The sequence below is a fragment of the Sporothrix brasiliensis genome (genome assembly GCF_000820605.1).
Source record: "Sporothrix brasiliensis 5110 chromosome Unknown Cont20, whole genome shotgun sequence".
In the NCBI taxonomy this organism is placed as follows: domain Eukaryota; kingdom Fungi; phylum Ascomycota; class Sordariomycetes; order Ophiostomatales; family Ophiostomataceae; genus Sporothrix; species Sporothrix brasiliensis.
Genome location: NW_024467139.1, coordinates 5,047,515 through 5,061,924, shown reverse-complemented (window position 1 = coordinate 5,061,924; position 14,410 = coordinate 5,047,515). Strand labels below are relative to the sequence as shown.

Below are 14,410 nucleotides of genomic sequence, written 5' to 3'. Positions count from 1 at the left end.
TCGCAACCACAGTAGAAAAGCAAACAGTAGACATTGAACCTTTGAACGCAAAACAAGAACGCAAGAAAGAACGCAAACAAATCTAATGAACCATGTAGAACCCAACGATGCAATGCGTGGACAGAAGAACAAGAGAAGAAGAGTAAGAACAGTCAGAAAGCACAATAATCAAAGCCCACACAACCCCCCCCCCCCCCCCACACACCCTCACTCCAGCAACTCCTTCTTGACCAGCCGCGACTGGCGGGCAATGAAGCCGCTCAGCGACTGGGTGGTGCGGCTGCCGAGGAACTCGAGGACGGGCACGGTGGCCTCCATCTCGCTGCTGACCCAGTTGCGCAGCTCGACGGCGATGAGGGAGTCGAGGCCGTACTGGCTGAGGGGCTTGTGGGGGTCGAGGTCGTCCTCGGCGGCGAGCATGAGGAGGGCGGTGATTTTGGCGCGGAGGGCGGCGGCGAGGAGGGCGACGACGTCGGCGAGGGAGGCGGCCTGGCGCACGGCCTCGCGGAGGGAGCGCGTGGGCGTGTCATTCGTACCGGGGTCGGCATCGGCATCGGCATTGGCATTGGCATTGGTACCAGCGGCGGCGTAAAGGGCCATGCGGCGCGCCATGGCGAAGCGCGGGTCCTGGTAGATGGCGCGCGCGGGGTCGCCGCCGGCGTAGCGGCCGAGGCCGAGGCCGGTGACGTAGTTGGCGGACCAGGCGGTCCCGGCAGCCTCCAACCCGTCCTCGTCACCCCCCAGCATGGCCGACTCGACGAGCGCGAGGCACTCGTCGCCGCTGATCTCCTCAAAGCCCTGGGAGCGCAGCGTCTGCTGCACCTGGCCGTGCTCGGCCACGTAGCCGATGCCCGTGACCATGCCGAGGTCGAGCGTGGTGGCCGGCAGCCCGCGGCGGCGGCGGTAGCGCGCAAAGGCGTCCTGGAAGGTGGAGGCGGCGCCGTAGGCGGCCTGGCTGGGGTTGCCAATGGTGCCGACCATGGACGACAGCAGCACGAAAAAGTCGAGCGCGCCGGGCGCCTGGGGCAGCTGGCGGTGCAGGTTCCAGGTGCCGGCGACCTTGGGCCACAGCGAGTGGTTCCAGGCGGCGCTGGACATGTCCTGGAAGAGGGCGCTCTCCATGACGAGGCCGAGGTGCACGACGCCGCGCACGGGCGGGAAGCCGGCCGCCTGCGCCGCCGCGAGCGCCGCCGCGAGCTGGTCGCCGCGGCCCACGTCGCAGTTGGACGCCACGTGCACGCGGGCGCCGCCGCCGTCGCGGCCGCGCAGGTCCGCGACGGCGGCGGCGGCCACGTCGGTGACGACGTCGCCGCGCGACAGGAGGATGAGGTGGCGCGCGCCGAGCGCGTGGACCATGCGCGCGGCGAGGGCGCGGCCGATGCCGCCGAGGCCGCCGACGAGGAGGTAGCTGGCGTCGGCGCGCAGGCGCACGGGGGGGACGCGCGGCGACATGACGGGGGCGGTCAGCACGACAGCTGTCTTGGTCGCGTCCGTCGCCTCCGTCGCCTCCGGCACCAGCACCAGCTTGCCCACGTGACGGCCGGCCTGCATCGTGCGCAGGGCGGCGACGGCGTCGGCGTAGGCGTAGGCGGTGAGCGGGGCGGGCGCGCGGGCGACGCCCGCGCGCACGAGGTCCATGCTGTCGGCCCAGAGCGCGGCGCCGTAGCGCGGGCGCGCGGCGAGCAGGGCGACGAGGTCGACGGCGACAAAGGTGACGTTGCGGGCAAAGGGGGCCATGTCGAGGCGGCCGTTGCGGCCGAGGTCGCGCTTGCCGAGCTCGACGAAGCGGCCAAAGGCGGCGACGCAGCGCCAGGACGCGCGCAGCAGCTCGCCGGCCAGCACGTTGAAGACGACGTCGACGCCGGCGCCGCCGGTGGCCTGGCGCACGGCGTCGGCGAACCCGTCGTCGCGGCTGCTGAAGATGTGCGCCGGGTCCAGGCCGTACTGGTCGACCAGCAGCTGCTTCTTGGCCGGCGTGCCGACCGTCGCGTAGACGACGGCGCCGCGCTGCTGGCAGAGCTGCACGAGCGCCTGGCCCAGCCCGCCCGAGGCCGCGTGGATCAGCACCGTCTCGCCCGCCGCCAGCTGCGTGATGCGCACCGCGTGCAGCGCCGTGCACAGCACAATGGGCAGCGCCGCCGCCGCCGCAAACGACAGGCTGTCCGGCAGCACCTGCGCGCGCCACGCCGCGCAGCGCACCGTCGTGGCAAAGGTGCCGTCGGCCGGCGCGGCCACGCGGTCGCCGACGCGCACCGCCGTGACGGCGCGGCCGACGCGGCGCACGACGCCGGCGCACTCGCGGCCGAGCGCGCGCGTCTCGATCTGGCCCATGGCCACCATGACGTCGTGGAAGTTGAGGCCGGCGGCGCGCACGGCGATCTCGACGTGGTCGTCGGGCAGGTCGGCGTCCGCGTCCGCGTCCGCGTCGTCAAAGTAGAGGCTGTCCAGCAGGCCGGGCTGGCCCACCATGAGCTGCAGGTGGCGGCCGGGCTGCACCGGGGACGCGGGCACGGCGATGCGCCGGCCCGTGCGCGCGGCCACGTAGTCCGAGGGCGCGCGGGCCTCGTCGTAGCGCGGGATGTGCACCGTCGCGTGGCGGCCGCGGACGGCCAGCTCCAGCTCGACGTCCGCGGGGCGGCCGTCGGTGGCAATGTCGGTCGCGCGGCCAAACGACTTGGCATACACGCGGGCCACCGTGTGGACGGAGGGGTCTTGCTCGGCCGCCGAGGCCCCCGTGTCCACATCCACGTCCAAGTCCAGGTGCACCAGGCGGCCGCCCAGCTCGACGCGCAGCGTGCGCAGCAGGCCCTGCACGAGCGCAAAGTCGGGCGCGCTCGCGCCGTCGGACGCGCCGCGCGTCAGCCACAGCACGCGGCCGCCGCTCGTGCCGGCCGGCCGCAGGAACAGCGCGCGCATCTTGTCCATGCTGGCGGGCGTCTGCGGGCCCAGCGTCTGCGGGTCGGTCTGGTAGACGACGCACACGTGGCGGTCGGTGATGGGCGGCAGGTCGTCGAGGGTGTGCACGGGGACGTCGGTGCCGGGGGGGAGGGGAGGGCGAGGGCGAGGGCCTTGGCCAAGGACGCGAGCCACGGCTTGTTGGCGGCGTCGTCGGTGACGAGGAGGGGGGTGTCGTGGGGACGGGGGGCGTCGGTGTTGGGCTCTGTCTCGGTGACGGTGTTGGTCGTCTCCGGCGTCTCCGGCGCCTCCGTCGTCTCCGTCCCCGTCGTCTCCGTCTCCGTCGTCTCGTTGACGTCGCTGCCGCCTTCGGCGCCATCGACATATACCGCCGTGCTAATCATCGTCGTCCCCTGGTGCGTCGCCACGTCCGGCGTCTCCCACACGGCCGCGTCGAGCCCCGAGAAGCCCTCCGCCTTGAGCACGGCGTCCCACTGCGCCTCGGCCAGCAGCGGCGAGTCCTGGCGGTGCGGCTCCTCGGCGACCCACCAGCCGTCAAAGATGCCAAAGATGTTGCCGACGGCGGCCGTGGACACGCGCTGCTGGGGCACGCGCACCAGCTCAATCAGCAGCAGCGTGCCGCCGGGCCGCAGCAGCCGCCGCGCGTGGCGCACGGTGCGGGCCATGTTGCGCGTCGCGTGCAGCACGTTGGCGGCGACGACGAGGTCGTACGCGCCGGCGGCGACGCCCTGCGCGACGGGGTCGCGCTCAATGTCGAGGCGGCGGAAGCGCAGCAGCGACGCCCACGGCTGCGTCTTGGCCTGGACGGCCTCGAAGAAGCCCGAGCTGATGTCGGTGACGTCGTAGGACGCGAAGCGCGGCAGCGTGTTCCGGCCGTCCCCGTCCCCGCCGCCGCCCAGCGCATGCAGCAGCGGCAGCGTGGCGCCGCCGGTGCCCGCGCCAATCTCGAGGATGCGCATGTGCGGGTTCTTGTGCGCCAGCAGGTCCACGTACACGGCCGCCTGCTGGTACTGCCGCGCCATGCGCGGGTTGTGCGCGTAGTACTGCCCCAGCACGTCGCCCTGCATCGTCACCTCCAGCGGGTCCGCCGTGCCCAGCACAATCTCGTGCATGCGCGCCGCCACCGCCGCCAGCAGCCGGCCCTCGGCGCCCGTCGCCGCCAGCGCGTCGAGCAGCGCCGCGCGCTCGGCGGGCGACGCGTTGGGCCACGACGCAATGTCGTCGGCGTGCACGGGCGCGGCCTTGGCCGTGGCGCCGGGCAGCGCGTCGTGCAGCGCGAGCACGGCGTCGCGCTGCCGCCGCAGCGACGCGTACAGCTTGCGGCCCTTGGTCGTCAGCGCGGGCACGGCGTCGGGCGGCACCTGCGCCACAGCCGCGTCGGCCATGTAGAACGCGCCCTGGTCGAGGCGGCGCAGCGCGGCGCTCTCGGCCTCGTCCGGCATCAGGTGGGCGCAGAGGTCGTCGAACTGGGCCGACGACAGGAACGCCGGGTCGGGCCGCCACTCGGCCTGGAAGTACGTCTTGGGGGGGTTGCCGCTGCTGCCGCTGTGACCGTTGTGACCGCCGCCGCCCGACGGCATCGATCCCGCCAGTGACGTCATGCGCAGGCCGTCCATGCGAATCAGCGGCGCGTCGGCGTCCGTCCCGCCGTACGCCGTGAGGTGGATGTCGAGGTTGCGGAAGCCGCTCTGCTGGACGCCCAGATACACGTTGAGGGCGTCGCCGGCGGCCACGCGCGCGAGGGCGGCGTCGATGGAGATGTGCGCAAAGAAGACGGGCATGATGGCCGCCTGCAGCAGGTCGCGGAACGCCATGATGCCGTGCAGGCACGCGTCCAGCGTGCCCGGGTGCACGACCAGCGGGCTGTGGTGGCGCGCCGGCATGACGGCGGCCACGTCGGGCAGCACCACGGTGCCGGCAATGTAGTGCGTGGGGTCCGCGGGCGTGGCCGCGCCGGCCCGCGCCGCCGTCAGGTTGGCAAATGTGGGGCCGTACTCGAGGCCGATGGCCGTGCAGTGGTCGTAGAGCGCCGCCGTGTCGACGTCGCGCGTGCACGCATCGCGCGTGCGCTGGCGCTGTGCGGCGTCTTGGCGGGCGCGCGCGGCCGCGAGCGCCGCGTGGTCGGTCACGCTGGCGCTGTCCTTGTCGAGAACGTCCTTGTCCGCCGCCTCCTCCGCCACCCCCCACCGCACCGCAATGCGGCCGCGGCAGTGCTCCGCCCACGTCTCCGTCAGCGGCGCGCCCATGGGCGTCGCCGTCGTGGCGCTGCTCGCGCACGAGTAGCAAAAAACTCGTGCCACACCGTCGAGCTGTCCATGGCGCTCTCCGTCTGCGGCCGCAGGCTGACGAGCGCCTCGACCTCGTCGCGGCCCTCGGGCACAATGAGCGCCTGGCCCAGCGACACGTCCCGCAGCTCGTACGAGGCAATGGCCGCCGCGGCCACCTGCGCCGTGGCCACCTGCCGCACCGCCTCAATGGCCATGGAAATGTAGCCGGCCGCCGGGTACACGACCAGCCCCTGCACGCGGTGGTCGCGCACCCAGGGCGTCTCGGCCGTGCGGATCCACTGGCGCCAGCGCGGCTCGAGCGGGCTGCCGAAGCGCACGGGCGCGCCCAGCAGGTCGTGGCGGCCGTGCGCGCGCTGGCGGTAGCGGATGCTGTCGCGGGGCTCGGCCCAGTAGGCGGTGCTGTGGTTCCAGGGGTATGGCGGCAGGTCGACGAGGGGAAGCGCCGTCGACGAGGCCGACCCTTCCCGCCGCGCATCGGCGTTGGCGGCCGCGACGTCGACCGCGACGCCGCGCTCGACGAGCGCGCAGGCCAGCTGCTGCGCGGTCGCGGTGGCGTCCTGGCCGCGGCGGAGCATCGACAGCACGCCAATCTTGCTGAGCGGCGCCTCCGTCTGCAGGATCTGGCGGATGGGGCCGGCGAGCGCCGCGTGCGGGCCGACCTCGACGAGCACGTCGACGCGGGCTCTGGCTGCCCGGGGCGGCTCGGCAGCCGTGTCCGCCGCCGCCTGCGCCTCGTAGCACAGCGCCGTCAGCGCCTCGGTGAAGCGCACGGGGCTCACGAGGTTCTCGACCCAGTAGTCGAGCGTCAGCGCGCCGGGCTGCAGCTTGCGGCCGGTGACGGACGAGTACATTTCGACGGCGCGCGCGCTGTCGGCGGCGACGACCGGCTCGGCAAACGCGCCGACGACCGTCTCGTTGGCCTGCAGCAGCGCGCGGTACGCCTCGGCGGCCGCGGCCATGCGGTGCGAGTGGTAGGCGAAGCCGACGACGAGCGTGCGGTGGCGCACGCCCGCGGCCGTGCAGGCGGCCGCGAGCTCCTCGATGGCGGCGTCGTCGCCCGACACCGTGAAGCTCTGCGGGCTGTTGTAGCAGGCGATGACGGCCGTGCCGCGGCGCAGGCCCGCGAGCAGCCCGCGCGTCGTCGCCTCGTCGCACGCCAGCGCCACCATGCCGCCGCGGCACGCGTCGGCGGCGGCCGAGTCGAGCGGCACGCGGAAATACGCGGCGGCCACGGCCGCCTCCTGGCTCAGCAGGCCCGCCGCGTAGGCCGCGCCAATCTCGCCGCTCGAGTGGCCGACCACGGCCGCCGGCGCGACGCCCCACGACCGCAGCAGGTCGACCAGCGCGACCTGCAGCACCGTGCACAGCGGCTGGCTCACGGCCGGCTCGTTGACGCGCGTCGTGGCCGCGTCGCGCCGCAGCAGCTCGTCGTGCAGCGACCAGTCCGCCTGCATCGTCGACGACGCCAGGATCGCCGCGCTGCGGTCCAGCGACGCCCGGAACACCGCGCTCGTCGCCGCCAGCTCGCGGCCCATGGCGAACCACTGCGCCCCCTGGCCCGTAAACACAAACCCCACCCGCGGCGCGGCCTGTGCTGGCGCCGTTGGCGTGTGGTGGAAGCGCAGGCTGCTGTCGCGCAGCGCCGCCGCCAGCTGCGACGCCGACGCCGCCGCCACGGCCGCCTTCCACGGCAGCGCCGAGCGGCGCGTGCTCAGGGTGTAGGCGAGATCGGACAGCAGGCGGGGGTCGGCCGCCGCGACGGCGGCCGTGGACTCTGACGCGAGGTAGTCGGCCAGCTGCGCCGCCTGCGCCTTGCCGGCGGCCGCGTCGTGCGCCGACAGCACAAACAGCTGGGGCACGGGCAGCGCGGCGTCGTCGGGCTTGTGCGTCTCGGACGTGGGCGACACGGCGCCGTTGGTCGTCGGGGGCGTGCCGTCGGAGTCGGGCGAGGACGGCGTCGGCGATGGCGAGGGTGACCGCGAGGGCGCGTCGGGCGCGTCGGGCGCGTCGGCCGGCACGTCCAGTGCGCTGTGGCGGTCATGTTCGTGGCCGTGGCCGTGGTCGTGGTCGTGGACAAGAGGGTCCGGCAGGTGTCGTGTTGCCGGCCGGCCGTGGGAAAAGGCGTAGCGTCCGCCGTCGATGCCGCGTGCGCGCAAAAAGTCGGCCGCGCTCTCGACAATGACGTGCGCGTTGGTGCCGCCGTAGCCGAAGCCGTTGATGGAGGCGCGGAGGACCGCCGGCGTCCCTGTGGTCCCTGTGGTCGTCGACGTCGACGTCGTCCCCGTCCCCAGCGCGTCGCGCCACGCCTGCACGCGCGTCGGCACCGTCAAGTGCCAGTCGGCCAGCGGGATCTTGTCGTTGGCCTCGCGGAAGTCGCAGTTGGGCAGCAGCGTCTCGCGCTCGAGCATCAGCACCGTCTTGATGAGCCCCGCGGCGCCGCTCGCGCCCTCGAGGTGGCCAATGTTGGTCTTGATGCAGCCGACCACGAGGGGCCCGGGCCCGTCTCTGCGCACCGCGCCAAACGTCTCGGCGAGCGCGCGCGCCTCAATGGGGTCGCCGGCCTGCGTGCCCGTGCCGTGCGCCTCGACGTACGACGTGTCGGCCAGGTCCAGCCCCGCCTGCGCGTAGACGCGCCGGATCAGGGCCGCCTGGGCCGCGCCGCTCGGGAACGTGATGCCCGGCGTGCGCCCGTCCTGGTTGACGCCCGTGTTGCGCACGACGGCGCGCACGCTGTTGCCGGCCGCGACGGCCGCGTCGACGCGCCGCAGCACCAGCGCCGCCACGCCCTCGCCGCGGCCGTAGCCCGCGGCGCGGCGGTCGTACGTGAAGCTGCGGCCCGCCGCCGACAGGAAGCCCATGCTGCTCATGGACGCCAGCGAGTCGTGGCACAGCGCGCAGTTGACGCCGGCCACCAGCGCCGTGCTGCACTCGCCGGCGCGCAGCGCCTGGCAGGCCTGGTGCAGGGCCACCAGGCTCGACGAGCAGGCCGTGTCGAGCGTCACCGACGGCCCGTGCAGGTTGAAAAAGTACGACAGCCGGTTCGCCAGCATCGCCTGCCCCGTGCCCGTCGCGTGGTACAGCGGGATGGCGTCCGGGTCGCGCAGCGTCATCTTGGCCCAGTCGAAGCAGAAGGACCCCACAAACACGCCCATGTCCGAGCCTGCCACGTCCGCCAGCGCCAGGCCCGCGTTTTCCAGCGCCTCGTAGCTGCACTCGAGCAGCAGCCGCTGTTGTGGGTCGAGCGACGCCGCCTCGGTCTGTGTGATGCCGAAAAACGGCGCGTCGAAAAAGGCCACGTCGTCGCGCAGATAGAAGCCGCCCGTGACGTTGGTGGCGCCGTTGCGGGCCTGGTCCGGGTGGTAAAAGGCCGCGTGGTTGAACCGGGACGCCGGCACCTCCGTCCATGCGTCGGCGCCCGCGGCACACATGTCGTACAGCTTCAGCGGATCGGTGGCCTCGCCGGGGAACCGGCCGCCCAGGCCGATGATGGCCACCGGCGGCACGGGGTCGGCCGGACTGGCCATGTTGCGTGTGATGATGTGAGGAGAGTGAGAGGTGAGAGGTGAGTGAGGAGAGTGAGGAGAGTGAGGAGAGTGAAAGTCAAGTGAGGAAAGTCAAGTGAGGAAAGTCAAGTGAGAGTGAAGGAATGACAGCAGAAAGGAGAAAGTAAAACAGTGCAAGGCCAGTCTGCGAATATCAACAGATGTCAACAGACGTCAACAGACGTCCACAGGACCTTGGCGATCGATGTGAACAGGGTCTCGACAAGGAGAGGAGCGCTTTGGACTACTACCAAAAGAGAGGCACCAGACAAAGCCGGACAATGGAGGACGCCAGGAAAGGCAAGGGCAAGCACTTGGGTAAAGATGGGTACGATCCGTCGTGTCCGTCAAAATGGCAAGGATGGCAATGGCAAGGATGGCAATGGCAAGGATGGCAATGGCAAGGATGGCAATGGCAAGTGGACAAGGGTGGCCCGGCCGAGATATATGTCTGCGGATGCGCTGCCGATGAGCGCTGAAGTGATGCTGTCGCCCGCGTGTCGCCTGGCTGGGTCGTTTGAAGACGTCGTTCGAGGACGTCGTGTCTAGAACGTCGTGTCTTGGTCTCGGTCTCGACCACGGTGTGCGTCCATGTGGGTGTACATGTGGCCGAGCTGGAGGGGTGTAAGAGCAAAGGACGTGGGCGAGGAGGAGAGAACTTGTGCGAGAGGCAAGGGGGCGAGCAGGACGACGAAAGAGGGGAGGTGGAGGGTCCGGCGAGGCGTCCGGGCTGCAGTAGTGTCTGGGCCTCGCTGCTGTGCGTTCCCAGGGGATGGGTAGAGGGAGGCTATCTTGTCGTTCGGCGGATGGGAGAGCAGGCGAGGTGAGAGTGAGAGGACAGAGGGAGGCGACGAGCAGCCAGGGGCGAGAGAAACGACAAACGACAAGCTAAAGAAATGGAATGGGCAAAATCGAGGCAACAACAGAAACAGAAACAGAAACAGAAACGAGACCGTCTGGGACGGAGATGAGAAGAGCAAAGTGAAGATGTCGTCAGAGACGAGGTGTGTGGGTAGAAGAGCACTACAAATTACAACTACGGAGTACAAACTACAAATTACAAACCCGCAGACGCAGACGCACGCAGACGCAGACGCAGACATGCTACAAAAACATGGGCGTGTGGGCCAGACCGTCTCAGTGAGGATCCTCCCAAGAATGGAAAGGAGCATCTCCCATGGCTGCTCGCACCTCTGCTCTCTGGTCGACTCTGGCGACTCTTGCGGAGATAAAGGGCGGCGAGGAGGGCAGGAAAAATGGGACGAAAAGGGTGGGAAAAGGGAAAGGGACACAAAAGGTAAAGCAAACTCTGGGCAGGGATGTGGTTGGCGGAAAAGGAGAATGGAAAACGGGGAAAGGAGAACGGAGAACGGAGAACGGAGGAGCGAAACAGTTAACTCATTAGCTATTCGCTCTACGGCGCATGTCGTACTAAAAGGGTAAAAGGTAAAAGGACGTAAGAAAGTAAGAAACGCGAGCAGAGTTAGATCCGAGCACGAAAAGCTGAGACTACTTGGGGCGAGGGACAAGGGGGGGTGGAGAAGTGGAGGTGACTGGGAATAAAAAGAAACGAAATAAAGAATGAGAGTAAGAAGGTAAGAACGGACGGGACTTTTGCGAAACACCTGGAAATAGGCTGCATAAGCAGAGGACGGGTCAATCGAAGACGGATGTACAGCATGTTCCATGCGCTGTAAATGGAGAATAAGAAAATAAAAGAATAAGAAAATAAGAGAATAAGAAACGTGAGCACAACGGCTGACCATTGATAAATACAATACGACACATCTTACATTGGAACGAGGACCACAACCGGGAAACTGGGAACCACGAGGGACGAACCATGCGAGCATGCACAGACTCTGGCGAGAAGACGCGCAATACGACATGCTGCGTGCTGTGTACCTGCACGTGCATAGGCGTCGATGCGTGATGGCGATGGTGATGGCGATGGTGATGGCGATGGCAGGACAGGACAGGCAGAAACGGGGCATACTGTGCTGACAACCGCCAAACAGCGGGAGGCTGCCTCCAGCGACCAGTCGACTGGGTGCAGACGGCCAGACGGGCAGTGCGGGTGCCAGCGCCAGTGGCTGTGCGCCGTGCGGTGGAGCTGGTGACGATCTTTTCCCTTTTCTCTGGACGATGGACTTTGGCCGCACGACGCACCAATGGCTCACAAGACAGTCTCCGTCGATCCGAGGGCATCGTGTACTCAGTACGCACCCGCTGATAAGACATGATACGAATAGATGCAAGGACATGGCCGCGGCGGCTTGAGCTTGCAGTTGCATTCCGTATCGGCGGAAGCGCACGCAGGGTCCAACGCCCTTGTGTATTTTGTATTTTGCGCATTTCATGTATTTTGCGAGAGCCGCGAGCTGACGGCTCAGTACGGAGTACGTCGACATCTGCTGCGGATCACAGAAATACACCCATCCTCTCGAGAGGTCCGAAGAACCGCCAAGACATGACGGAGATGTTCTGAGATGTTCCGAGATGTTCTGAGATGTTCTGAGATGGCCCGATGTGAGAAGATTTCTGTTGGCCAAGGGATGGAATCTAGATCGATGAGATCACAAAGACGGAGGAATGCGTCGTCGAGAAGGGACGCACGAGCCTGGCCATGGTGGCGCATTGTGCTTGGTGTGAGGCGAGACAAGGCGGTCCAACGGAACGAGTCAACTGTGGCCCATCTGCGCCGCACAAATTCAACAGCGGCTAATAACGGACAATAGACAACGGGCGGATGTAGGATACATGTAGTTTGTGCCGACGGAAGCTGGACTGGAAGAGTACAACATATTGGTCTGTGGTCTGTGGTCTATTCCGGTTCTCGAGTGCACTGACCGCCTTGCTGACCAGTCTTTTCTGACAGTATTCACGGAGTACATGTACGCTGTGAGATATTCTGTACACGGCCTTTATCCGAAATAAGATGTCATGTCAGGGTCCGAAATGATAAAAATAAGAAACAAAAATAAGAAACAAAAATAAGAAAAGAATAACAAAAAGAATAACAAAAAGAAAAACTATCAAAGAATGAAAAAACAACCCGATTCGCCGCATTGATTTGTTCCATGGCCGTTACATGCGTGAAATGAGCAATGGACTTGTGAGAATGGACTTGTGAGAATGGACATGTGAGAAATACGACGTAGGGAAACACAGGACGGACAAAGACACAAAAAGGGACACAACAAAACGCACAGGCATTCCGTAAGCACGCACACAAGCAAATGCCCAGCCTCCGTTGCAGCCTCCGTTGCAGTCTACTTCTCAAATCCCCCCGTAGCGCGTCGACTCGTCGTCTCAGACTCGGGGGCGGTCCACACCCAAAGGCGGGCCAGGACGCTGGCAGGACGCTGGCGAGGAAGAGAAATGGAAAAAGAAAAGGAAGAAAAAACGACCATGCCAGGTTGGGCCAAGCGGACAACTCAGGCAAGCCTCCCCCTGGTCTGTTTCTGTCGCAGGCACAGTAGTGTCCAAAGTAGTGTACAATTTACACAGTCGTGATAGAATGTCCTTGACCTCGGCGTTAACTTTCACCGCGGTGTTGTGTCCGTTCGGTTTACGCATCACGAATTTCTTCACAAATCTCATGGACTTTACCGCAGTTCATACTTGCATTGTCGGTGCGAGCGCCATACTCTGTGTAAGAGGAAAATTGCTGTTTGCGGACAATGTGTGATGTTGGGGGCGAAAGTGGTACGTCGCACGTTTGGTCTGGGTCATTGGGAAGAGCCAACCCCTAAAATGGAAGTAAAAACAGAAGAAGGGAAAAAAAGAGAAAAAAAAGAGAAAAAAAATGACCCAACAAACCGAAACATGTGCGCCGTTCAACAAGGGGAAAGAAAACGCCGTAAATCCGACACATCACACATCGCACATCACGCACATCACGCACCGCAGGACATGGGCCATCCAGGCTGCCGGGACTTACAGACGCCGGTGATGGAGGCAGGCGTCGGCACACGGCAAGCACTTGCATGCGACAAAGGAAAAGATTCCGGATCCGGGTTCGACGTACATTGTAAATACATTTGTTCCAAGGACGGAAGGCTTGTGCAAGATGAAAGAGGGGGTCTCGGGGTGCACAAATTGCACAGATAGAATATGTGTACGAAGTATGCCTTGTGAGAGAAGGGGTGAGAACGGACAAACGAAAAGAAAGAAAACGGGGCTATTGCAGTTTCGGGCAAATCGCCGCCGATCCCGTATTCCCGATTGGGGAGGAGGATTTCTTGGACCTCGGTGGGACCACGTTGGTCGGGGGTGGGAGGGATTTGATTTGATGGGGGGGGCATAATTAAAAAAAAATTGTTAAAAAAAAGGAACAAGGAACAAGGAGGAAGAATGAAGAAAAAGAGTAAGAAGGGGACCTCAGAGCATACAAGCTGATAAACGAAAATAAACGAAACAAACGAAAACAAACGAAATAAACTAAATAAACGAAAATAAACGAGACAATCTGAAGAAAGGCCGAGACAGGCCATGGAGACATGGAAAATACAGTCACTCGTGCTGCACGTATGTCGTACTTTGTAATTTGCTTCTTCACCGTGCTTGAACAGAATCCCGTTCGGGCTGTCGGTTTGCTAGCGTCATGCACAACCAGAGCTGCTTCGACCCTTGGGTGGAGCTCGCATCACGTCTGGGCACCACGGAATAACGAACCAAAAAGAAAAAAGAAAGAAAAAGAAAAAAAAAAAAAAAAAAAAAAAAAAAAAAACGACCCAAGAAAAGTGACCGTCCGCGTCCACGAACCTCCACCACAATCTTCGACCACAACGACACGACGGCTAGCCACATCCCACAGTGATCTTCGGATCGTCCGCTGTGATCGGCCGCTGCACATGCTTTTGGATTTCTCCCACTGGCTCTGTCTGTTGGTTCATACTTTAAATTCCCTGCCGTCCACCTGCTGTCCACCTGTTGTCCACCTGGCTCGCACCTGGTTTGCACACCCTCCTGCATCCTCCCCACTGTTGTCTGGACGCAACTGCACACATGCATGCACTTTACAGCTGGAATGGATCCCGCCACGTCCGTCTCGTCCGTCTCACCCGTCTCTGTCCGTCTCCACAGATTGGTAATGATGTACGAAATAATTCGTACTCTGACGGAGTACTCCGTGCCAGTCCATTCTCATTGTATTCGTACGTCGTATTTTTGTCTCTTTGTAACTTCAGGCGGCTCCAGACAACTCCCACCATAACCCATCTCCGCGTCATTTCCCTGTACAGTGTGGTTGGCCATCTGCAGAGCACGGAGCACGGAGCACGTCGTCCCGTCTTTCCCTTTGCAACAGCCCAGGCAGTTCTCCTTCTTGTACGACCCACGAATGCGCGCAAATGCGTGCACTCTGCAGATGCACGTCGTACGCATCGCTATGTCCGACCCGACCCAGTTTACTTTCGCGCGAGATTGTGATGAAAAGGGCAAGTGAGCGACGGAATGCGTTCGTTTCGCCTCGTCCTCTCGGCCGGGACGGCAGCCCGGAAGAGAAATGATAACCAAGAAGCGCAAAACGAGAAGAGGGTGAGAACAGCCGCGATTGATGAGGACGAAACGGGGCCTAGCTGATAGGTACGTGTTGTAGAATTATTATAAAAAATAAAAATAATAAAAATAATAATAATAAAGATCAACTTCTCGGCTCCG

At 64.7% G+C, this 14,410-nt stretch overlaps 1 protein-coding gene across 1 annotated transcript; it reads right to left on the bottom strand.

Moving 5' to 3' along the window:
• Positions 1-207: 207 nt before the first annotated feature.
• Positions 208-8,728, bottom strand: SPBR_06310 (polyketide synthase; the record flags this gene model as incomplete). Its single annotated transcript, XM_040764567.1, has 3 exons — positions 208-3,092; positions 3,140-5,129; positions 5,219-8,728. 3 exons carry the CDS (start codon positions 8,726-8,728, stop codon positions 208-210), a joined length of 8,385 nt encoding a protein of 2,794 aa, XP_040617326.1.
• Between the last annotated feature and the right edge of the window lie 5,682 nt (positions 8,729-14,410).